The sequence below is a fragment of the Podarcis erhardii genome (assembly GCF_964252035.2).
Source record: "Podarcis erhardii genome assembly, chromosome: 5".
Classification (NCBI taxonomy): Eukaryota; Metazoa; Chordata; class Lepidosauria; order Squamata; family Lacertidae; genus Podarcis; species Podarcis erhardii.
Window position 1 is genome coordinate 90,564,960 of NC_138509.1, and position 24,653 is coordinate 90,589,612.

The window sequence follows — 24,653 nt, forward strand, 5'->3', positions numbered from 1 at the left end:
GTAAAATTAAAAGGTAAAGGTACCCCTGCCCGTACGGGCCAGTCTTGACAGACTCTGGGGTTGTGCGCCCATCTCACTTAAGAGGCCGGGGGCCAGCGCTGTCTGGAGACACTTCCAGGTCACGTGGCCAGCGTGACATCGCTGCATCTGGCGTTTACCTTCCCGCCAGTAAGCGGTCCCTATTTATCTACTTGCACCCGGGGGTGCTTTCGAACTGCTAGGTTGGCAGGCGCTGGGACCGAGCAGCGGGAGCGCACCCCGCCGCAGGGATTCGAACCGCCGACCTTTCGATCGGCAAGTCCTAGGCGCTGAGGCTTTAACCCACAGCGCCACCTGCGTCCCATTGTAAAATTATTGAAAGTTAAATTGATGTTGGACTGAAACAAAGCGGTTTTAGCAACAAGGTTAAAATGAATCTGTAAAAATAGATTGATAACAGATGAAAATATAAAGTTATAAGGTGTTAAGATATTGGATTAAGATTAAAACAAAGAGGGAAAGGATTTGCTGAACTAAATAATGTGAATTGGAATACAGAAAAGGGAGGTGTGAGGGAGTCAGGGAAATAAGTAAAGGAAGTATAAGACAAAGAAAAGATGGATTTATTTGTAAGCGTTTTTTCTTTTTTCTTTTGTATTTTGAAATTTTTCCGGTGTATCTTTGTATTTCTTTTATCTTGTTATTTTTCTTTATTAACCTTTTTTGTTCTGTAAAACCTTAATAAATATATTTTTTAAAAAAAGAGAGAGAAATGGCTATTAATGTATTGACAGCTACCCATATTATAACCTGTCATAATTGGGGAGAAATATAAGGTCCCCAACAATGTAAGAATGGGTGATCAAAACCTGAGAAATAGTAAAGTTTGTTTGTTTGTTGCATTTGCCAAAAAAGGCTCCCAGAGTGACTTACAGTCCAACATGGCCAAAGTGGAAAGAGGAAAATCTAAACTTGGGCACCAATTTCTAGACTGTTGTTCCTATATTGGCCAGCTGACACAGTTCTAAGACAGGAAGTGCATGATGGAACTGGATCTCCAACAAAGCTGGTGAAATGAGGCTGGTTTCTTATCTTTCTCATTGAGTCCGATGGAACGGCTGCCCCCCCCCCCCCGGTAACAGTTGAGGGGAGAGAAGGCTTGAGGGAAGTCTGTCACCGCACAGCTGATGGAGTGAGCTCTGCTTTTCGGCTCTCCAACTGCTGGAATTTTAAATATAGGCAACAACCGTTTTGCGTGGGGCTTACATTCCTGACCACCACCACCACCACCCCACGGGTTTGCAGAGCTGCAACCTGCCCCTTTTCCCAAGTTGCTGTGATGTGCGCATGTGCAGTCGAACACATATTGGACAAGCGTAAGACGGTCGTTGCCTGTATGATAAAATTTCACAAACCTCATCAGAGTATGAGAAGGGCGGTAATGTAGCACAGTAGCTGATTTATGGAAAAGTGGAATATGTTCAAAACGCATTGGTGCAACACAGTACAGGAAAATGCAAATATACAGGCCCTCAGGCATGTTGGAAGTCACTTATTTTTTTAATATATAAATACACTGATTGGATAAAACAGCAATATTGGAACATATTTGCACTTCTCATCAGATTTTAAAAAACCCTTAGAATAAGCAATCATTTAAATAAGTAAACATTGATAGAATTAAAACTATATACCGGTAGTTGATATATAGTTTATATATAGAGCTGGGGGTGCTCGTGTAATCTCACTGTATACAAGTTGTACAAATGACAATAAAGTATTTCAATATAACTACAGAACTCGCTCATACCGTTTCATTTTCAGCACGTGGGCAAAACAGGAACAAAACAGCTAAAGGCTTAAAAGGACTGCGATTAAGGATCACAGTTAACCCCGCTGCTGAAAATAAAAGCGTATAGGCGAGTTCGCCTAAAGGTGTGAAGAGGAGGGCAAGGGACGTCACCCTGCCTTTCCCACATTTCTCAGAATGAGGCGGCGAGAGTCCCGGCAGGTGCCTAGAATGGACTGTACCACTTCGGAGAGCAGCTGGGGGTGAGGATTTTTTTAAAAAAAAAAAATCAATGTAACATAATCAACAACAGAGAAACACAAAAACCCTCCCGCCTCCTGATGCAAGCGCCTATTTTCACCTGCAAAGAGTTGCTGTCGACACTAACCCCCGGCATCCTAGGACACCCCTCCCTTGCCTGGGCGTGTTAGAACGGCCGGTCTTACCGCGAGGCCCTCAGGGATCGGGGAGGCGCGGCGCATGCGCCCAGCTGCGTCGGGGGCGGGGCAACACGGCGCGCGAGCGCCTCTCCTCCGCCCCTCCCTCCCCTCCCCATCTTCCGTTGCGGCGGCGGCGGCGGCGTCGCGCGTGTGAGGCGCCGCTTGCGGCCTGCTGCTCAAGGTGAGTCCTGTGGCGGGGAAGGCGTGAGGTAGGTGCGGGGAGGGAAGGAAGGTTCGGCCTCCTTTTTCTTCCAAACGTCTTCCTGCCACTGGAAGGGAAGAAGGAAATACCGCTATTTATTCTTCTTCTTATTATTATTCTTATCCGTGGCGCCCCCCCCCCCAGCCACCCGCCGCAAACTCTGAGGCAACTCGGGCGCCTCAATTCTCTTCAGCTTTGTGGGGTTGTAGGAGGCTGGCTAGCTCCACACACACCCTCATCATCATCTTCATCCCAGGCTTGATTACGTTCAGACCCGTTTATTATCTCTTGTCAGAGGATCCATCCCGTTACGAACGCGCCTCTCCCCTTCTGAGGTGGGTAGCCAGTTATGGGGGGGGTGGAGGAGAGAGAGGGAGGGAGCAACCTGTGTCTTTATGTGAAACCGGCATACATTGCTACCTCGGGTTACATACGCTTCAGGTTACACACTCTGCTAACCCAGAAATAGTGCTTCAGGTTTAGAATTTTGCTTCAGGATAAGAACAGAAATCGGGCTCCGGCGGCACAGCAGCAGCAGGAGGCCCCGTTAGCTAAAGTGGTGCTTCAGGTTAAGAACAGTTTCAGGTGAAGAACGGACCTCCAGAACAAATTAAGTACTTAACCTGAGGTACCACTGTAAAGGGTAAAGGGACCCCTGACCACTAGGTCCAGTCGTGACCGACTCTGGGGTTGCGTCGCTCATCTCGCTTTATTGGCCAAGGGAGTACAGCTTCTGGGTCATGTGGCCAGCATGACTAAGCCACTTCTGGCTAACCAGAGCAGCGCACGGAAACGCCGTTTACCTTCCCACCGGAATGGTACCTATTTATCTACTTGCACTTTGACATGCTTTCGAACTGATAGGTTGGTAGGAGCAGGGACCGAGCAACGGGAGCTCACCCCGTCGCGGGGATTCAAACCGCCGACCTTCTGATTCGCAAGTCCTAGGCTCTGTGGTTTAACCCACAGCGCCATCCGCGTCCCTTGAAACCACATAGGAGCCCAGTTAATTGATGAATGGTAAATGGCAGCAGCGCGCAAGGCATCCTAATTCATGCCTGCACGCTTTATGCACCCAGGAGCGACTTAGAGAGCCGCCCCAGTGGAGCTTTTGCGTCCGATTCGGCAGGTTGCGAGGAGGCGGGCGCAGCTCGCAACCATGTAAAAAACACAAACATAGGATGGGGTGCCTGGAGGGACAACGTGGTTTGAAAGTAGCGGGGACGGGGTTTGCTGCTTTTAGGGGTGGAGATTCATTGAGGCTGGGTTTCTATAGCATTCAGTTGGGCTCTACCCATTCCTCGTAGAAATATGAGAGAAGACCTGTTTTCTGGGATTTGGGATAGGTTTATTTGGAATAATGAAAGGGCACCCATTCTAGAATCTTTTGCTTCCTTGTAACACTTGCAAGAGGATTCTTGTGCAGCATATATATCTTCAAAGCATATTAGGTGGTACTGACATGGAGAAAACTGTATCTTTTCAGATATCAAGTCATGATTGATGGACACTTTTTTTTAAAAAAAAGTTATATCTTTTAAAAAATGCTACCTGTACTGTAAGTAGATATTTAGTTCACTGTGCTAAAACACTTATCCTTGATTTAAATTTTACTTGACAGGAGACTTTTATTTTGAGAAACATTTTTTAAAAATAGTAGTCCCCCTCTGTTATTTGAGATGGAATGCTCCATTCCATTTCCTGGGATTCTAACAACCTCATTCTGCTTAATGTGTTGTCCAGATGTGCAGGTATCGATAGCAGTGTTCGAAACTCCCATTGTTTTAGCACATTTTGCGATGCAATTTCATTAGCACGAGCAGTTTCTGAACTCTGGGCACTGTACTGTGCCTAGGATTTCAGAATAAAACTGCAGAGTGGAAGGAAAGGATGACCTTTTTCTGCCTCCCCACTTCCAGCTACTCTCTGAAGACTGGAGAAGAAGAATATTAGGGGGGTGGGCAGGGGAAGGTCTAGACCATGTGAAATCAAACAAAATATTTTAGCTGAAGTTCATTCATTTTCAGCTTTGTATTCTTGTTATTAAAAAGTATGCCTAGACATTCTGTTGTTGCTCCCATAACCTGGGTTTAAGGTGCCATTTAGCGCCTAGTTTTCGTATCTCAGTTTCTAACGCTGATTGATAGGGAGGGTAATAGTCACATATCCTCCAAAACTGCTCCCCTCCACTGAGAGGGAGCTTTTGGCAATTGGGAGGGAAAACTGTCAGTCACATTTACAAGTTCCATTGAAATACAGTGGTACCTCAGGTTACAGCCACTTCAGGTTACAGACTCCGCTAAGCCAGAAATAGTACCTTGAGTTAAGAACTTTGCCTCAGGATGAGAACAGAAATCGCACAGCGGTGGTAGGAGGCCCCATTAGCTAAAGTGGTACCTCAGGTTAAGAACAGTTTCAGGTTAAGAACAGAGCTCCAGAACGAATTAAGTTCTTAACCCGACGTACCACTGTATAGCATATGGAAATATATCTGTTTTGGGAAAGAAACTAAAATTTCAATCCTCGGGAGCAAGTGCTGTTCTTATTTTCTGTTTTCTTAATTGTTTATATTTCTCATACAATCAATCTCATTCCCATTCTTTTTAAATACTGGTGCTCTGTTATTTTTAGGTCTGGTTCACACATCAGACTAAGTCAAACCATGGCTTAATATGAATGCATGAGCTCCCAGAGAGAAGAGCCACTCCTCCCCAGTTGTTTCACTGCTGCACTGAGCTAAACCATAGTTTGGACTAGATGATCCTTGGGGTCCCTGCCAACGCTACAATTATATGAATTAAACTCCTTTTTGGACTTAAACATAATATTCTTAACAACAAATGCAAAAGAAAGATAAAGAAAAGCAAAATAATTTTTCACTTGACTGATTCACTACTTGTCTGATATGTGTGCATCTTGCCATTAAATCTTCAACAGGTTTCTAAAAAAAAAGTTCACAAGATATTAAAAAGGTGGCTTGCTCTAATTTAAATAATTCGGTAGTGGCATTTATGAGTATGTATTTCATTGATCAACATCCCCTTACAACCTACTGTTCATGGAGTGGGACATGAAATCCAAGTTCAGTCAGCCATTAAGTAGATGAAAAATCTCTTGCATAGACCTATTTGGTTGGCACACATTATTCTTAAATCGGTATTTTAATTGAGTGCTGTTGTAGTCGTAGGAGAGGTACAAGCTGGAAGGAATGGAAAGCCAGCCAGAGTACAAAGATCTGCCCATTTTCACATACTGCTTACATAGTTTCGAATTTATCTTCTCAACAACGACTGTTGCTCTGTGATGAAAATTTGTGCTTTTAAAGATAAAACTGAATTTTCTGAAATTCAGATTGTGGGACAAAGGAGTCTTGGCCTAACTCTTGCAGTAGGCCCTGATCCCTGAACTTGGTGATCTAGGACCCTTTTGAGGAACACTCTCTTCATGTCTCTCTAGGCAACAGGACAGAGAGCTTTTACAGAGATGCTGTGCTCCAGAATGCATCCCTTACTTTCAAGTGAATAACCTCCAGCTGACTGGTTATTTCTGGGTTCGCCAGAGGCAACACTCTCGCAACTGTATTATCTCACGGAAATTATTCCAGTCAGCCAAAGGTCAGACATTTGAGCTGGAATGGTGCATGAGGCCATATGAGTCAACTAGTACTTGATCAGGAAGCCTGTGTTTATAAGCAGTTTCAGAGTACATTGAGTATATTGGGAAAGATCCAGGAATATGTAGGTTGTTTTTCTCCTGGGACAGCCCCTAGTGAGCATTGCAATCCAGATGTACATGCTACCACCCACCCACCCCTTTTGCAGATCCAGTGCTGCACTGTGTCAACATTGTCAATTGATGAGAAGCCAGTGCAGGTGTAAATACTGTATATCTCTACAGCAACATGAATTTTCAAACTTAATCCCCAAATTAGTTTTGTCTGGTCCTAGTTCTCCCCTTGATTAATGCCTTATGCTGATGACTAATGTGAATATGATTATAGCTGAAGTTCAGGGAACAATACTTTGGGTGGAGCAATGCCACATTTCAAAAAATACATATTATTGACTACATTGGCTTAAGAGTTACTGCAGTTAGACACATCAAGATATGCTTTCTGTTTTCAATTTTTAAAAATGTTGAATAGTGCACACTTGGTTATTTAGGACTTCAGGCATGGTAAAGTCAAGAGCAGGATTAGTAATTTGAAAATCTTACTACTACTGACTTCCCTCAGACCACCTAGTGACATGTTGGCAGGGGTGATATTTAAAACAGGCACTTTGTGAATCACTTGATCTCCTAGTTACTATACAATACCAGCTTGCATGTCACATAAGAGATAATCTCTGTGATTGAACAGAAATTCCCTGTTGAAAATATTTCCATATTCAAGAATATCCTAATTTGACTCTCGGCTCTTTTTATGAACTGTGTTGTGCTCAGCTGCTGTTGAAGTTGTTCTCCAGTGAACTTACACCCATTCACAAAGTGCCCTGGTAATATTTCTCATTTGTGAACTGGGAATGTGAAATGCATTTTTGTCTGCTGTAAGGACGATCAGCTTCAGAGAAACTCAGTTAAAACTGACCTATGTCAGGACAGACAGGGGAAGTGTGTCCTTGTTAATTCTCCCCTGCTTCTCAGTGGCTTTTGATACCATTGACCATGGTATCCTTCTGGAGCAGTTGTCCAGGTTAGGGGTGGGTGGCACCACTTTGCAATGGTTCCTGTCCTACTTGGATGGTCGTTCCCAGAGGGTGATGCTGCAGGAGTGCTCTTCTGCCCCATGATGCCTTCATTGTGGAGTTTCTCAGGGTTTGATTTTATTCTCCATGCTTTTTAACATCTGCATGAAATCACTAAGTGAGATCATTTAGAGTTTTGGAGCATATTGTCAGCAGTATGGTACTGAGACACAGCTCTGATTCTCCTTTACATCTGCAGGTGTGGCAGTGAATGTACTGAACTGATGTCTTGCCTCCGTGATGGACTGGATGAGAGCCAATCAATGGAAGCTCAATCCAGATAAGACTGAGGCACTGTTAGTGTGTTCTCTGGATCAGATGGATGGGAAATGGCTTGCTGTTGATGTGGTTCGCTTCCTCTGAAGGAGCAAGTCCACAGCTTAGGGGTGCTTCTGGATCTGTTGCTGTTGCTTGAGGCTCAGGTAGCCTCTGTGGCCCAGCTGTGCCCCTATCTGGTCTGGTATAGCCTAACTTCTGTCATTTATGCTCTGGTAACCTCTAGGCTAGATTACTGCAACATGTTATACATGATGTGCCTCTGAAGACAGTTCAGAATCTTCAGCTGGTGCAGAAGTGGCTGCTGATTAATAAACAGTGGCTGCTGGTTATTTTTCAGGCCCAGTTCAAAGTGCTGACTTTGACTTAAAATTTCTATAGTGTTAAACAGCTCTGGACCATAATAATTCAAGGACCACCTCTCCTCTAACCCAGACCCTGCAATCACAGTCTGAGGTCCTTCTTCATGTGCTTCCTCCACAGAGGATGACACCATGAGAACAGCCCTTTTCTGTGGTGGCCCCCCGCGTGTGGAATGCTTTCCCCAGGGAGGCTCTCCAGGTGCCTTTGTTACATATTTTTGTTACAACTCCCATAATCCTGGACAATCAACTGTGCCGGTTGGGGCTGATGAAAATTTTGAGTGCAATATGATGGTACCTTGTGTTCCGGACAGGATCCGTTCTAGAGACCCATCTGTAACATGACATGCCTGCAACTCGAAGTGCTGTGTCTGCGCAGGCGCGCGGCGTTATTTGGCGCTTATGCCACAATTTAGCGCTTCTGCGCAGGCGTGAGCAGCGAAACCCGGAAGTAACCCGTTCCAGTACTTCTGGGTTGCCGCGGGACGTAACGCGAAAAGACGCAACATGAAGCAGACGCAACACGAGGTATAACTGTATCTGAAAGGCCAGAGGTTATCCACACCTGGTGTGTATTATACAAGGGAGCACCTCTTCTTTAAATCTCTGCCTATGTGACTGATTAATATTTCAAAGCAAGGAGATCCTAGTCCTCAAATTGTTGTTAATTAATTCATTTGTCTCCTCCCACATGTGTCTCAAGGTAATTTACAAACAGATCATAAGAATAGTTTGTGCTTTGCATAGTTACTCTAAACTGATTAGGTTTCTTTTGCTGTTTGATTTATTTCTTCCTTCAGATGTTTCCTCTGTTGTAAGAAGTTGTGTAGTTGACAGTTCTTCAGCTTCTAATGAAGAGTCAGTCTAGTTATTTGGAAGTCCCAGTTCTTTTCCTCACATTTTATTATGTAAACCCAGGGAGGAACAATATCTAATATCTAATTAAGTCCAATTTGAAAATAACACAAGAATACACCCTTGGTTGTAAAATGTCATTCAGCAGTTTATCAAAGGCTGAAATGGTGAGAGAACTGCCTCATCTTTTTCTGTTCAGTCATATCACTTTCGATTACAAAGGTGAGATTAAAATTGTTTGACGTTGCAATGAACGTTTCATTTCTTTTCCTTCAGGGGAGGGCAGCATCAATGACAAACATGCATTTTGACTAGCTACAAAACTAAGCAAAATGTGTTGATTCCTGAGAAAGGAAATCCTTCTGTTGTGACGTGGGGTTTGTGATTTCAGCTCTCTTGACATAATATGCTGGAGACAGTTCTCTAGTAACACTTCTTTTGCTAAAGCAACAAGACTGAGACTTGAGGAGGGGAGAGCTACATTTACAGGGACAGGGAACTAGCTAGAAAGGATACATTTTGGAGGGAACAATATCAGGCAATCACAGTCCTGCCTTTTGGAGGAAACCAATAAGACAGAGGATCCAAATACAGCAGCTTAAATGAACCAATAGTAGCTGTACCCTCTGGAACCAAAAGGCAGTTACTTTACCTTAATGCAAATACAGACAATAATAATACAGATATAAAATCCTTTGACTCAATACACAACACCTTCAACAGCAAAGCAGCCACAGTGGATTCACATCTATGTTCCCCTGTTGTTCTTCCGACTTTGATCCATAGATAGTATCCTCACCAGTGTTTTCAAATAGCACAAGTGCTGCTGGCCCAAGATCTCTCAGTCTGGTTTCAGGCAATTTCCCCCCTCACACTGCAGTTGTGTGCAACACAGCCCACACGGTTCAGGAGCGGGGCCCAACCCTATGGAGAGTGTTTTTTCAAGGGAGGAAGAGAAAAGAAAGATTGGTTATTCAAGTTGCCTTGCTTGTGCAACTAGTGGATAAAACCCTTTATTTTCATTGCTAAGCTAAACTATACTAATGCCCAATTTGGGCACCTACAAATAATAAAGGCATACAACAAGGAATACCCAACAGTTCAGATAAATTACATTTAAAAATTAATTGCAGCAATCTAACACCTACAACCAGCACAAGCTAATCTAAATAGATGGGCCTTTTACCCTGAAAAATCCTGTTGTGACTGACAGGAGTCACAAGTCTTCCAGTGACACACAATCTCTAGTTTGTGGAATGATTTGTTACTTAGAGCTTTAAGACTTGGCAAATATCATCTTGCTGATCACATTGATGCACAGCAGGGGTGGTTAAATTATTGACTTGTGTTGTGCATATATATCTTCCCATCTAACTCACTGTAAAGGAGCTTCAACAAGTTTATCGTTTTTCTTTCTGTTCTTTTTTATTTCAATTTGTTTAGACTGAAGCAAAATGAATGAACATCCAAAGAAGAGGAAAAGGAAGACTCTACACCCCTCACGCTATTCAGGTAGATTAATATGTTTACCTATTTCATTTACAGAAAGCTATTAGTTATCTTGTGAACAAAGCCGGTAAATAGTCGCAAGATACATTTTGAAATGGGTGGGTAAAGAATAGCTTATTTTTCAAAACTAAGCATCAACTAGGACATATATCTTTCCCTATTCCTGTTTAATTAAAATGTACCAGTTTATTGAATATGCAAAGCATGTCTTTATGCATATAATATATGTAGTTATAATGTTGTACGTTCAGTATAAAAGCTGCAAACCTTTATGGTTCTCGATTACAGTATGACTGAAATAGAAGTTTGTCCAGGAACTATAGTGTTGTGTACAACACACAGTAATGCTCATTGGTGTCTGAAGTAGCACCGCTGCTGTCACCATAGTATCAAATAAGGAGCAAAAGGATTTCTGTACGCTTTGTTAGCATTGTTGCTTCTAAGAGAAATATGCTAAATAATTTGTTGTCTAGGCTATTCTGAGAAAAGGCAAAGTGATGGGATTGAGGAGTCAGAGCCCTCTGTCCTATAAAGCCATAACTGCCACTGAAATACCATCCATTTACAGTATTTCTGGATTCCTTTGTTAACCTTGATAATTTATTTACTGCAGGGAATTGAGCATAAGAACACAGTGTCCTTGATACTGTCATACTTTGGAAATAAGCATTGCTATATAAGTTCTAAATACTATTTTCAGCATTGGTCATCAGTACAAAGTATATCAGTTGTAGTTTCTGTACATTGCATCAGAAAGCAGCAAAATAAGTGTGTCAAGCTAACACTTGCCTTTCCTTCTAAATGTCTAGATTCTTCAGGCGTCCCAAAATACATAGACAATAGCGGCATATTTTCAGACCACTGCTACAGTGTGTGTTCTATGAAACAGCTAGACTTGAAGGCTCCTGATAATCGAGGTAAGGTTTAGCATCTTGCTTTTTAATTCACATATGTGATCTCCTTGTCCATAACTCATTAGAACTTGGATTGGTTCTAAAAACTAATATTTCTATCCATTTTACTTTGATACATTTTTGTCAGGATCATTAAAATGGCTAAAGAAAATACCTGTGCATCTGATTTTCATCCTGCATATCTTTTATTCCCTTTTTGCAGATAAACCTGCCAATAATGGGATTTTTAAAGACACATGTGAGTCTCCTATCTTCAATGACAGCTTAACTGAAGAGGAGAAACCACTGGATATTCAGACTGTAGAAATTTCTACTACTGAAGTCCAGGCTGTTGAAGTTCATGACATAGAAACTCAAACTATTTCCCCGGAGAAGCTTGAAGCGGAGGAAACGGAGGAAATCCCAGTTGAAAGCTGCAAAGTGCTTGAGAAAAACCTTCCCTTGAATGTCACCATTCAGCCAAAATGGCCTCTCTTACGGGCCAACAGCAGTGGCTTATACAAATGTGAGCGCTGCGCATTTAACAGCAAGTACTTTTCAGATTTGAAGCAGCATCTTGTCCTGAAGCACAAGGCATGTCCTGAGGGCAACATCTGCCGGGTATGTAAAGAAACGTTCTCCTCTAAAAAAGTGCTTATTGAACACTTAAAAATCCACGAGGAAGATCCCTACATTTGCAAATACTGTGACTACAAAACAGTAATGTTTGAGAACTTGAGCCAGCATATAGCAGACACACACTTCAGCGACCACCTTTACTGGTGTGAGCAATGCGACGTCCAGTTCTCCTCCAGCAGTGAGCTGTATCTCCATTTCCAGGAGCACAGCTGTGATGAACAGTACCTGTGCCAGTTTTGTGAGCATGAGACAAGTGACCCCGAGGACTTGCACAGCCATGTGGTGAATGAGCATGCAGGCCGGCTGATTGAGCTGAGCGACAGCTACCACAGCAGGCAGCAGCAAGGCCAGTACAGCCTAGTCAACAAAATCAGCTTTGACAAATGCAAGAACTTCTTTGTGTGCCAAGTATGTGGCTTCCGCAGCAGGCTTCATACCAATGTCAACCGGCATGTGGCAATTGAGCACACCAAAATATTCCCCCATGTTTGTGATGACTGCGGGAAGGGGTTTTCAGGCATGCTGGAATATTGCAAACATTTGAACACTCACATGTCGGAAGGGATTTACTTGTGTCAATATTGTGAATATTCGACAGGGCAGATTGGAGACCTCAAAATTCACTTGGACTTCAGGCATTCGGCTGAATTGCCTCACAAGTGCACTGATTGCTTGATGAGATTTGGAAATGAAAAAGACCTTTTAAGCCATCTTCAAATTCATGAAATTGCTTGATTGTTGTTGTTGTTGTTGTTGTTGTTGTTGTTGTTGTTGTGTGTCCCTGTGTCAGAATCTAGCTCAGAATATTAGAATTTAAACATGTTTTCCACATATGCTATCCTTGAATGAACTTCAAATGAATCTACTCCTATGTCACTAGGAAAGAATCACTATAGGCAGAGGCCTACTTGTGATGTAGCCCTACTTGTGTTCAATAATAAATCCTGGCTCTAATGGAAACCAGGGCTTTGAACTCGCAGCCCTGTAGGGTGAGCTGGCTGCAGACCCAACCCACCAGTTTTCTTTACACACACTATGCAGATTGCACATCAGTGAAAACAGCTGTTGAGTTGGCTTGGGAGGGGGAAGTTGTGTGTGTCAGTGAACCTGTTAATGCATAATAGCATGTGCAGTTGGTGTATGAAGATAACATAGTATAAAGTTGTTTTGTACCTATGGGGGGGGGGACAAAAATAAATACTCAGATATGTGTATGTCATTTGTGTTCCGTACTATTATCATCAAGTGGCAGGTAGATTCGTACAGGACGCCATGAAAAGTTCCACTTTGTGAGCAGAGAATATTTATATGATTGAAAAACTGTCACTTAAAATCAGGCAAGGGGAAGATTTAAGGTGATAGCATGAATATATACCTATATCTAGAGGGGGATCTGCTCATAACAGTATAGGCATTAAGTGGCAATATCTGTGTTTGAACCAAAGTGGTCTCACATTGAGATCAGGAGAAAATGTAGAAGTACTGAAGTTGAGAGCTGACTTGAAAGTTTGCTCTTGTTTTGGAAACTATGTCGATGTCAGTAAGTTGGAAAAACAGCTTCTACGCAAGTCCTCCATTTGCCACTTTCATGTTTCATCTCCTTGTTCTGCTACCATCACTCCCAAGTGAGAGTCATACACATATAGCTGAGTGTGTCTCACACCAGTGATGTGGGATAGCAGATTTTCCAGTGCTTTATTTTTATGCGGAAAACCTGTTCCATGCCACTTGCAAATAAATATTATGTAAGCCCCAGTACAGTGTAGTGGAGGGGAAGTTGTTCTGTCGGGCAAGTAGAAAGATTTGCACTGATGGAACGCTCTCCTTAGCACTACTTTAAATACGACCCAATATACACCTACAGGCTGTCCGAAAGCCTCTATAAATACATAACAGGGTAAAAAGGACTATAAAACTAAATTCTGCTCTGTGTAGACCCATTAAAATTAATGGACATTAGTGAAGACCTTCAGCGAGTGTACTGAGTTTGACTAATGTTGGATGCAACCTAAAACAACAATCTTAAAAGCCATCACAGTAGCAAATGAAACCAGCAAATAATGCAAGTGTAAAAGTAGATAGCAAAAAATACCAATTTAATTGTGTTAATGATTTGATTGTTTCTTTGATTGTCCCTGAATCTTCCCACCACACTTGCCATCCTCTCCTGCCATACCCTTTGAGAAACCCTGATGTAAGGGGTCTTCCACACTGATCTTGGAGAAGTAAAATTATGCATGCTTCAAAAACGGTGCTGTGTATATGAAAAGTAGATATATATTCACATGGGGTTAGTAATTCTCAATAGAATTGCTTTCTGGAAGCAGAGAAAGTGTTTCCTGCTGCTTGAGGAAGCGCTCTGGGACCATGGACCATTAAAGTGCAATGTAGCTCTTTGAATTCTGGACCTACTGTGATAAGACTGATGAAAGCACCATGTATCCAGTGTTCGAAACTCCCATTGTTCTAGGTGCGTTTTATGATAGGGAATTTCATTAGCGCGAGCAGTTTCTGATCCCTGGGTGCAGTACTGCACCTAAGATTTCAGATTAAAACTGCAGAGTGGAAGGAAAGGACCTTTTTCTGCCTCCCCACTTCCAGGTACTCTCTGAAGACTGGAGAAGAGACCCTCTTGAGAATATTAGGGCGTGGGCAGGAAAAGGACTAGACCATGTGAAAAACGAACATATTTTAGTTGCAGTTCATTCATTTCCAGCTTTGTATTCCATTACATTCCATTGTTGCGTCCATAACCTAGGTTTAAGGTCCATTTAGCTTCTAGCTTTCATATTTCAGTTTCTAACAGCATGTATCACCATGGGAGTTGCTGTTAATTTCTATCTTCTTAAATTATTCAGGTTTATTATGTGACCTATAAATGTTTTATATACCCAAGCGATAAATCTATAAAATTATATCCACTACGCTATTGTACCAACAGCTCTGGTAGTCTAGCAAGGTTCCATGTGGCACAGTTTGCCACTGGGCAGAAACTATTCTGCTCTGCTCAGCTCAGCTGCTTGCTAGCAGTGCAAAGCTATGCATACCTATGCAGAAGGAAATTCCATTGAGCACAATGGGACTTGCTTGGGAGTCAGTGTTTACAGTAGTGTTTAGGTTATAATGCTTTCCTGACCTGAGAGCAGCCATTCCACTGCTTCAGTGGGGAAGATGGAAAACACAGCTCACTTGCATTAGCTGAAAGATCAGCTTGATCAGGCACTTTGTGCCCCAGGAATTGTGCCAGCTGGTCATTATATGAGCAACTTAGTGCCTGGGTTTGATTCTTCCCTTTGTATCCTTTTTCCTTCACGTGCCATGTTTTTCTTATATCATAAACCTGCAGGCAGGGACTGTCTTCTTTTGATCGTATGTGAACCACTCAGGGAGCTGAAGAGCAGGGTACAAATGCACCAAATAGTTCACATTTCACATTTATCGGGTCTTTGCTGCAACATTTTTTTAAAGGCTAAGCAATGGAGAGGTCCTTGAAGAACGCAGATTGCTAGGCTGCAGCCCTATACACCATTAACCTGGGAGTAAGTCCCATCAAACTCCGAAGGACTTAACTTCTGGCATTGCACTGTTAACCACCTAATCTAGTGTAGAGTAGTGGCTAACTGTGCTATCTTTGTCTCCTCAGAAGGAAGTCCTGTTGAGTTCAAGGGACTTACTCTCAGGTTAAGTGTGCATAGAGGACTGCAGCCTTAGGGCAGCTGTCGCCAGTGTGGTGCCCTCCAAATTTTTTGGACTATAAGTCCCACCAGCATGTGGCATTATAAATTTACTAAGTCATTAAGGCTCCCAAAGACTCTTGTTGTTTTACTGCTGAGCAAACAGGCACAAGTCTATACCCTATTAATCTCAGGGTAATGGGGTCAAGCCCCACATTGGGCAAAAGATTCCTGCATTGCAGGGGGTTGGACCAGATCAGTGTTTCCCAACCTTTTTTGGGCAAAGGCACACTTGTTTTATGAAAAAAATCTCGAGGCACACCACCATTAGAAAATGTTTAAAAAATTAACTCTGTGCCTATATTGACTATATATAAAGTAACTCTCTTTAATAGGAATCAAATAAACACAAAGAAAGTATTTTATAATTACTTTATTATGAAATAGTAAGTAAACAGAAATATGAAAAATTATAAAATACTTTATTCAGTGCGCAACCTGGGCCTGTTTGGCTGAACACAAAGCTGATATTCTGGCTGGAATCGAAGAAAGACACACACGTAGCTCTTCGTCAACAGCTCTCAGTCTCTCTCTGTATTTAGTTTTTATAGCAATCATGCTTGAAAAGCTCAACTCACAGAGATATGTAGTGGAAAATGGGAGCAATGTCAAAATAGCTTTGTTTGCCAGAAGGGGGAACTCCTTGGCAGTTTCCAACCAAAAACTGTCCAAAGGTAGATCAGCAAATCTTAGCTTGAAACCACGATTTTGTCTCAGTTCAGTTAGTTCCTCCTGCTCCTGTAAAGTCATGTCCTTTCCACCAACTGATGCTGAGCTATAAGGGTCCCTAACCCAGTCAAGGCATTCAGTGGAGACTGAAGAGAAATAAAATGACAACTTCCCCTCGAGAGTTTTTAAATGTTTACCTATTATCTCACACAGTGCAGCAGTGTGAACACCTTGCCATTGCTTGGTGAGTGTGAACATTTCAAGATTGCCACTTTCCACGTGTTGATGCCAGAGTGTGAGCTGTGAGCTAAGGAGTGCTGGAGATTTTTGCACTCTTGCTCAGTTCAGCACTGTGCACACCCAACAAGTGCAGGCACTTATGGCAAGTCACAACTGACCGAGATGTGGAAGGATTTGTGTTCATGTATGGTCTGGGAATGTCGTATGAGGAACTCCAACCTGAGCGAAAACAGGCATATGTGGTTGGTATGTTTGTATTTGCTTGCAAGCTAGACCGCAGCTTGACTGTGTATGCGGCTCTACATCAGTAAAAGCACTTGGCGGAACAATCTGGCCATTGACTCTCAGCTTAACTAACCTCGCATGGCAGTTGTGCGAGGATGAAGCGGGGAGCAGAGAACTGACTCTGCAGGTAGAACATCTTTGTGCACAGGTGACACGCCACGTTAGGAAGGAAGAAGCGCTCGCTCACATCCACCTTCCTGCAAAAACCACCCAACGAGCGCCACAGGTATCTTCATTCACACGTTCAGGCGAAGCACCGCTCTCGCGCGTCGCTGGCGAAAACTCCCCCGCAGCAGCAGTAGCCACGCGCGTGCAGGGCGCGTGGCGAGTCTGGGGACGGGGGTGGGAGGATCTTGCATGCTGATAAGGTGCGCGTGTGCGTCCGTCCGCGCGGAGGGGGTGGGCTGGAGCGCTCACTGGCACCTCGCCACCTTCCCTCAGCGAGCAAGAGAGCGAGCGAGCAAGCAAGCTGCGGCTCCCTCAGCCGCGGTAGCGCCGAGAGGAAATCCGGCAAAGAGCTCCCTCAGCCAGTCGAAAAGAAGCGAAGCCGCTCGCTCTTTCTCTCTCTCTCTCTCTCAGGGAGCTGCCGCCGCCGGCGCGCTTCGAGTCCCAAAGTCGACCCGAAGTGGAGAAACGCGCGGGAAAGGCGAGCGGCGGCGACCCTTTGGCCCGCCTGTCCCTTCCGCCACCCAGGGCAGCATGAGGAGGGGCTGCTTGCCTGCTGCTGCCGCTGCCGCTGCTTCCAGCATCGGAGAAGGAGCGCAGGGATGCCGCCGAAGCCGAAGGAGAGGTGGGGAAGGCGCACCTAGGAGGCAGCTCGCTCGTGGCCCCGCCGCGCTCTGAGGGGACGCCGCTCGTCGCCTTTTCTCCTCGCCACCCGACTCGCCCGCCTCCCTCCCACGGCACACCAGGCAACGTCTCGCGGCACACTAGTGTGCCGCGGAACACCGGTTGGGAAACACTGGACCAGATGACCCTCATGGTCCCTTCCAACTCTACAATTCTATGATTGCATGAGTGTGTTTTGGAGGGGAATCTCTGTTGTTTAGTCGTGTCCGACTCTTTGTGACCCCATGGACCAGAGTATGCCAGGCACTCCTGTCTTCCACTGCCTCCCACAATTTGGTCAAACTCACGCTGGTAGCTTTGAGAACACTGTCCAACCATCTCGTCCTCTGTCGTCCCCTTCTCCTCGTGCCCTCAATCTTTCCCAACATCAGGGTCTTTTCCAGGGAGTCTTCTCATGAGGTGGCCAAAGTATTGGAGCCTCAGCTTCAGGATCTGTCCTTGCAGTGAGCACTCAGGGCTGATTTCCTTCAGAATGGAGAGGTTTGATCTTCTTGCAGTCCATGGGACTCTCAAGAGTCTCCTCCAGCACCATAATTCAAAAGCATCAATTCTTCGGCGATCAGCCTTCCTTATGGTCCAGCTCTCACTTCCATACATCACAACTGGGGAAACCATAGCTTTAACTATACGGACCTTTGTTGGCAAGGTGATGTCTCTGCTTTTTAAGATGCCTTACTAAACCAGTGTGGTACAGGGGTTAGATTGCTGGACTAGAACCTGGGAAACCAGGGTTCAAATACCCACACTCAGCCAAGAAGCTCAACATATGAATAAAACAAACAACGAAGCCTACCCCTGGAGGTCGACTTGCACCTCTGCTCCCTCGACCACTCCCGCTCTTTCCTATCTCTATGCAACGAGCCCGGGCTGAACCGAAAGGCTTTCCAACGTCCGCAGGGAAGAGACGGCACGGTGGTTGGTGGGAGGGGGTAAAGGCGGAGTTAACCGCTGCGCACGCGCAGAGGGAGTCTCTGACGCCGGCTGGCCCCGTTGCCCTGACCAGCGATGGCGGAGCGCGTGGATGGTGGGAGGAAGGCGCTCGAGAGGCGGCGGAAGTGATACCTGCCTCCTCTGGGTTGGGCGAGAACGAGGGGCGGAAGACGCCGGCGAGGCTGAGCGCGGGAGGGGGGCGAGCCTTGCTCCCGTTGCCAGGCAGGTAAAAGGAGCACGGGGGGGGGGGGGCAAGTGACCTTTGGACTTTTTTGGGGGGGGTTGACCTTTCGTCCCCCATTTGAGTTGCGGGGCTTGTTCTGTGAGGTTTTGCTTCAGGCCGGCTTATGTAATGCCAAACTGAACTTGGTCCCAGGCATTGGGCTACCTCATGGCTGACCTCCTCGGACACGTTTCTTTTATTTACATTTATTTACATTTATTTACTGCATCGAGGTTTTTTTTTAAGTAGCTGTTGTAAATCTTCTAGCTGTGGGACAGGCAGGTCGCTCGCCCCCAGTCAAGACACTTGCTCCTGGGGTGCCCTACCGAACCCCCCCCCCCAAAAAAAACCCCCAACAGAATTGGGTGCAACAGACAAATTAAAAGGCTCTTGTGCTGTAGTCGACTTGGAGCAAACCCAAAGTACGTTGGGCGCAGCTGCCAAGCCCCTCTCTTTCCTCTTCCTTTTTTTCCTAATCTCTCCTTGGGAATCTTCATTTAGGAAAGGTCAGTTGCGAACATGGTTGTTGTTGTTGTTTGTTCCTGCCAGCCTGGAATCCTGGCTCGGAAGAATGCAGCTCAGACAGGATCAGGTTGGGCCCCACCAACTCTTCTGAATCTTTCAGGGAGCTTGTTTCAGCAAAAGCACCTAATAAGACCCTCAGACTGAAATCAGCAAAGAAGTTTCGACAAGCCGCCAACTTAGAATTAATAGGGAAATTTGCACTTCCAAACTCGGTCTTAGTGATGATTTCATTTCACTTTTAAATTGTATAACCTACCACGTTTCTGTATTACACAAGGCGATTTGGGATTGGCTAACTCCCTCTTTGAGTTATCTTTCTTTTTGTCAGTTCATTCCCAGGTGGGAGTGTTTCGTGTCTCCTCTGGTTGGATCTTTTATACTTTGTCTGGATCTCATTTTAAGTCACACTCTGAACAGGAATGTGGTGTATCTTGCATTGTGGGGGAGAGGGTTTCTGGCCACGCTTCGGACAAATGCACATTTGCCAGTTAAGGCTGGGCTTCATAGAATCGTAGAGTTGGAAGGGACCCCAAGGCAGCTGTCCCATACGGGGATCAAACATGCAACCCTTCACTGCGGAACTAGGGTGGTATTCAACTAAGCTTTACTCAGAGTAGACCCAAATAAAAAAAGGTTTTCAAAAAGTGAAAAATATCCTCTAGATCTGTCACCAGTATTGCATCGGAGGGTATGCTCCCTGGCCTGTAAACGCTTGTATTTCCAATAAACATATTATTGTTGAAGATTCCATGGAGTTCTCTGCTATTTGAGGTGTATTCATTATGCAGAATAGAAAGTCTTTCATCACACTGCATTTCTGCCAAAGTGCATGCTCCATATATTGCATGGAGCTGACAGTTCCAGCAGCTCAGAGATACACACCCAGTGTTTTTCTAGGTCAGTATGGCACAGTTGAGGTGGGACTGTTATGGTTTCCTCCCTCTCTGGAGAAGCTAGTCACAGTCTGGCTACTAGTCCATTTCACTTGAGTTTGACACACTAACTTGCAAGTCACAGAGAAAAATGTGAGCCTTCACTACAAAGCACTTGAAGGCTGCAGGCACTTTATAAGACTTTCAAGAGATCATTTGTTTTATGAATATTGCCTATAAGGATCTGCACTGAAGGAAAATAGTACTGATTTTTCTAATCCGGAGAAATTAACATTTGGACAGGGGGATAAATGGAATGCATAAAATTTAATGCAACATCTGATTGGCCACTGTGAAAACAGGATTCCTGCTTTACTAATCTAATTTGCTATTTTGTCTCTATCATTTGATTAAATTTAACAGTCTAATTTCATAATAATACATATTATTTCTTATCTTTATTTTAGCAATGGTGAATTGTATGGGAAATGGTTTTTTCTGTCTCTAGGATTATACCAGCTAGTCATAAAAACACTTCATCCTGGAGTATGATTGAAATATTGTATGGCAGAATTGAATTACACTTTTTGAACATGGATACAAAAGGCGCAGAAGTTCAAAAGGCTTAAATATACACATGTTAATTGTGGATATCATGATCTTTTGATGATTGGGTTTCTCTGCAACAAACAAGGAAGCAAAGCTTGATAATGATGGTTATTTATTACATTATATTGTAAGTCACTTTGAGCTTACACATTGTGAAAAAGAGACTAATAAGTCCTGTGAATAACAGTAAAATATTAATATTTAATTTATTAGTTGCCCCTTACAAAATTTTAAGCGTATAAAGTGTAAAATTATAAAGTGTATAAAGTACCAAATAAGAACAAACAATGCCTTACAATAAAATTTGTACAAAATAGACTTAATTAAACAGCAAAAACTTATAACCCACAAACAGCAAAAACATCTTAATCCATCATGTCTCTGGGGAAAGAAATAAGTTTTTCCCTGTCGCCAAAAGGATGTTAAAGATATCACCATCCAGACCTCACTGGGGATAGCATTCCACAAGTAGGGAGCCACAACTGAAAAGGCCCTATTCCCTGTTGAGACACTTTAAACCTTCCTCAGAGGGTGTACCTGAAGGAGGGGCTAAGATGAAGATTGAAGAGTTTGAGCAGTTTCATATTGGAAGAGATACAAAACCTCAAAAATATTGGTCCGTAAAGCCATACAAAGCTTTGTAGACCAAACTCATCACACTGAATTAGGCTCAGAAATGTGCTTGGTGTTGGAAATCCAGCCTTCTGTAAAGGTACACTTAGTAGTACGGTGGTACCTCGGGTTAAGTACTTAATTCGTTCTGGAGGTCCGTTCTTAACCTGAAACTGTTCTTATCCTGAAGCACCACTTTAGCTAATGGGACCTGCCGCGCCGCCGGAACACGATTTCTGTTCTCATCCTGAAGCAAAGTTCTTAACCTGAGGTACTATTTCTGGGTTAGCAGAGTCTGTAACCTGAAGCATCTGTAACCTGAGGTACCACTGTAGTGCTAGTAGTAGAAATAATTTGCAGATACCTACAGTAAATATCCCTACTATTGGATCCTTACCTAGTACTTTGAAATTCTTGCAGTATTTTTGAACAAGCATATGGAAATTCATTTCCCACAGTACAGTACCACTGGGAAAGGCAGCAGTGGAGTATCTTTCTCAGCTGTCATATCTCCAGCTGTCAGCGCCTCCATTGACTGCCAAGAGAAGGTACCTTGGATGCTCTTGTGTGGAATGCAAAGCATTGTGGGAACATCTGGAATCCCTTCTCTCTGTGGAGGGGCCTATGCCCAGGAACGTTCATTTCCATTTGTGGTGAGAGTTGGTGAGGGGAATAAAACTCTCCTTGCAAATGACACCATTGATGTATTGCCTTGGTTGCTGAATGCATTTAGACTTGCTTGGATTGGGAGTTAAATTTCACTTTCTCTTAACTTCTGTACCATTTACTCTTTCAGTTGCATAATGGCAGACACTAATCCCTCCCCCCTGAAACACTTTGTGCTGGCTAAGAAGACGATTACTGCCATTTTTGAAGAGCTCCTGGATTATGTTACAGAAGGAACGCATTTTGTTGAAGGTTAGTTTTTAGTTGGAGAGGGGCAGGGAATATATGTTTTTGCAGGAGCAGGAAAACACTGAGAACCATTCCTTCTGTCACACAGCATGTGTAGGTAGTATCTAAGAATGCTTCACTGTAATCTGTTGATGGCAGGTTTGGTTAGAGTCCGTTTTGATTCTGCCTGGCTTGAAATACAATCGAGTTACTGTTAGCATGGTAAACTTGGGAGTGAAGAAGTTGGCAAAAATGATGATTTGTAAAACTAGAAAAGGGTTTAGCGGTTTGTTCTGCCAGTTAACTATGAAATTTGGCCCCACAAGGTGCAATGATGGCTATCAACCTGGGTGGTTTTAAAAGAGGATTAGACAGGTTCACTGAGGATAAGGCTTTCAGTGGCTACTAGACACTTTGGCTATGTTCTATCTCCACTGGAAGAGTCAGCGTGCCTCTGAATACCAGTTGCTGGAAATCACCAGTGGAGAGGGCATTGCTGCACGTGGGTCTTGCTTGTGGGCTTTATATAAAGGTAAAGGGACCCCTGACCATTAGGTCCAGTCGTGGCCGACTCTGGGGTTGCGGCGCTCATCTCGCTTTATTGGCTGAGGGAGCCGGCGTACAGCTTCCAGGTCATGTGGCCAGCATGACTAAGCTGCTTCTCGCGAACCAGAGCAGCACACGGAAACGACATTTATCTTCCCGCTGGAGCGATACCTATTTATCTACTTTCACTGGCGTGCTTTCGAACTGCTAGGTGGGCAGAAGCGGGGACCGAGCAACGGGAGCTCACCCTGTGACGGTGATTCGAACTGCTGACCTTCTGATCGGCAAGTCCTAGGCTCTGTGGTTTAACCCACAGCGCCACCCACTTTACCTTTTTTGGTTTGGTCCCATAGGGCTCATGACTTCCCTACCTGCTTTGCCTCGCTTGATTCAATTGGCTCAGCTGCTCTGATGGGCCTGGGCAAGCAGCAGTTTGCAGCCCTTCTGACAACTGTTAGTTAGCTACTTTGACACCACAGAAGAGCTTGAGCTGCCTAGGGGGCATGCAGTTGAGTACCAAGGATTTCTTTGGCAACCCATTCAGATTCTGAGATCCCTGAACAGCATCTGGTAAATGAAAACTTCCCTGAGTGCTACCTATGCTCAGTGCACTTTCAAATGTTGGTGTAAACTGCCTGATTATTTGGAGCCTTCCAAGGGCTTGCAGGAGGAAGACCTATGCTGCTTATTTAATAGGGGAAGAGTGTTGGGTCATGTAACTTTGGTAAAGATACGAAAAGGAAACAGAAATCCTTAAATGTTTTCCTATTTGGAGAACAGAAATCTAGAATCAAATCCAGTAATCAAGAAGGAACTTTTTGACATGCCTTGATTTTTGGCCATCTAGTTAGAAATGATTAGAGTAGAAATGCCTTCCTTCGTTCATGGGTGCAGGAAAATAATGTTCCTGGGGGTATTGAGATGAGGAAGAATGAAGAAGAAAAGTGGCCCTACCATTTCTATACTGTGCTGGGAAGTGGGGTTAAGGAGAGAGAAAATAAGCAGTAGCAGATGTTGGATATGGAGTTGGAAGTACTTAGAATTATAGAATTGTAGAGTTACATATGACCACATGTAGGTCTGTGATTTAATGGGTCAAGACTAATCTGCTAATCTCTGAAATATTTGGACCAGGTCACCAGGTTGCTGGCAATGAGTCTAGGGAGATAAGGCAACGCTAGAGTCGGCACAAGGGATCAAGTACTGGGTCTTGATCCCTCATTGCACTAATTTGTCCCATTGGATTAAGGAAGCACTGCTGTGCATAGTAGCCAGTTGTGTCATTGTGACATTGTCCCATTTAATGGCAGAAACTTACAAAAACCCGCAACTTGAAGATATAGCCACCAAGGATGAACTGGCAAAAATAGAGGAGTACAAGAAGAAGCTGGAAGTCATTGGTGGGGTACTCGCACGAAGACACATGAAAGTAGCTTTTTTTGGCAGGTAAGCGTTAAATGGCTCTTATTTGGGATCAGTGTGTAAAATTACGGTTGCAATCTGCCAGGAGCCTCTTCTGACCAAGTCTCATGGAAATGAGTGGTGCAAGAAGCACTGAAGCGTTCCACTGTCTCATCAGTCCCTAAAGCAACCTTGCAAGGCCGTTCAGAATCATTCATACCCATATTGCAGATAGGTTGAGTAAGGCTGAGAGATTGTGAGTTTCGCAACTACTGAGCTCAGCGGAGATGACAGTTTAGGTGCAGACCTCCTGGTTCACAGTTCACCTTTATTTTAATGCTGTTTATGGGTGGTCTTTGTTTTTAGGTCTTCTCCTCCTCTCCCCTTTCTCATTGTTTGGGAAAGTTTCAGTGGGGAGGCAATCAGGCTGCTAACACTATTTGTCCCCTCTCCCCAAGAGCTGCTCTTGCTTTGAATCAGAATTGAGATTCAGAATCTGACTTCCCGTAAGTTGTGTCTTGAACAACCTGGGAGCGGAGTTTGGATTTGATATCCCACATTTCACTCCCCTTCAG

At 44.1% G+C, this 24,653-nt stretch overlaps 2 protein-coding genes across 5 annotated transcripts in view; both read left to right on the forward strand.

The window, feature by feature from the left end:
• Positions 1-2,301: 2,301 nt before the first annotated feature.
• On the forward strand, positions 2,302-12,425 carry ZNF639 (zinc finger protein 639). Of its 4 annotated transcripts, none has more exons than XM_081862670.1 (4): positions 2,302-2,389; positions 10,092-10,160; positions 10,967-11,074; positions 11,274-12,425. In XM_081862670.1, the coding sequence occupies exons 2-4, from the start codon at positions 10,103-10,105 to the stop codon at positions 12,422-12,424; spliced, it is 1,317 nt and encodes a 438-aa protein (XP_081718796.1). In that variant the 5' UTR covers positions 2,302-2,389; positions 10,092-10,102; the 3' UTR covers position 12,425. The 4 variants fall into 4 exon arrangements, with proteins under 4 accessions (XP_081718796.1, XP_081718797.1, XP_081718798.1 ...); XM_081862671.1 differs by having other exon boundaries at positions 2,368-2,417; XM_081862672.1 differs by lacking the exon at positions 2,302-2,389 and adding an exon at positions 2,612-2,745.
• A 6,034-nt stretch (positions 12,426-18,459) lies between these two features.
• MFN1 (mitofusin 1) overlaps positions 18,460-24,653 on the forward strand; it is a 33,881-nt gene continuing 27,687 nt past the window's right edge. Inside the window, exons 1-3 of the mRNA XM_081862371.1 lie at positions 18,460-18,618; positions 22,034-22,155; positions 23,988-24,123. Coding sequence (XP_081718497.1) covers positions 18,488-18,618; positions 22,034-22,155; positions 23,988-24,123 — 389 coding nt within the window. The 5' untranslated portion in view covers positions 18,460-18,487. The remainder of the gene's footprint in view (positions 18,619-22,033; positions 22,156-23,987; positions 24,124-24,653) is intronic.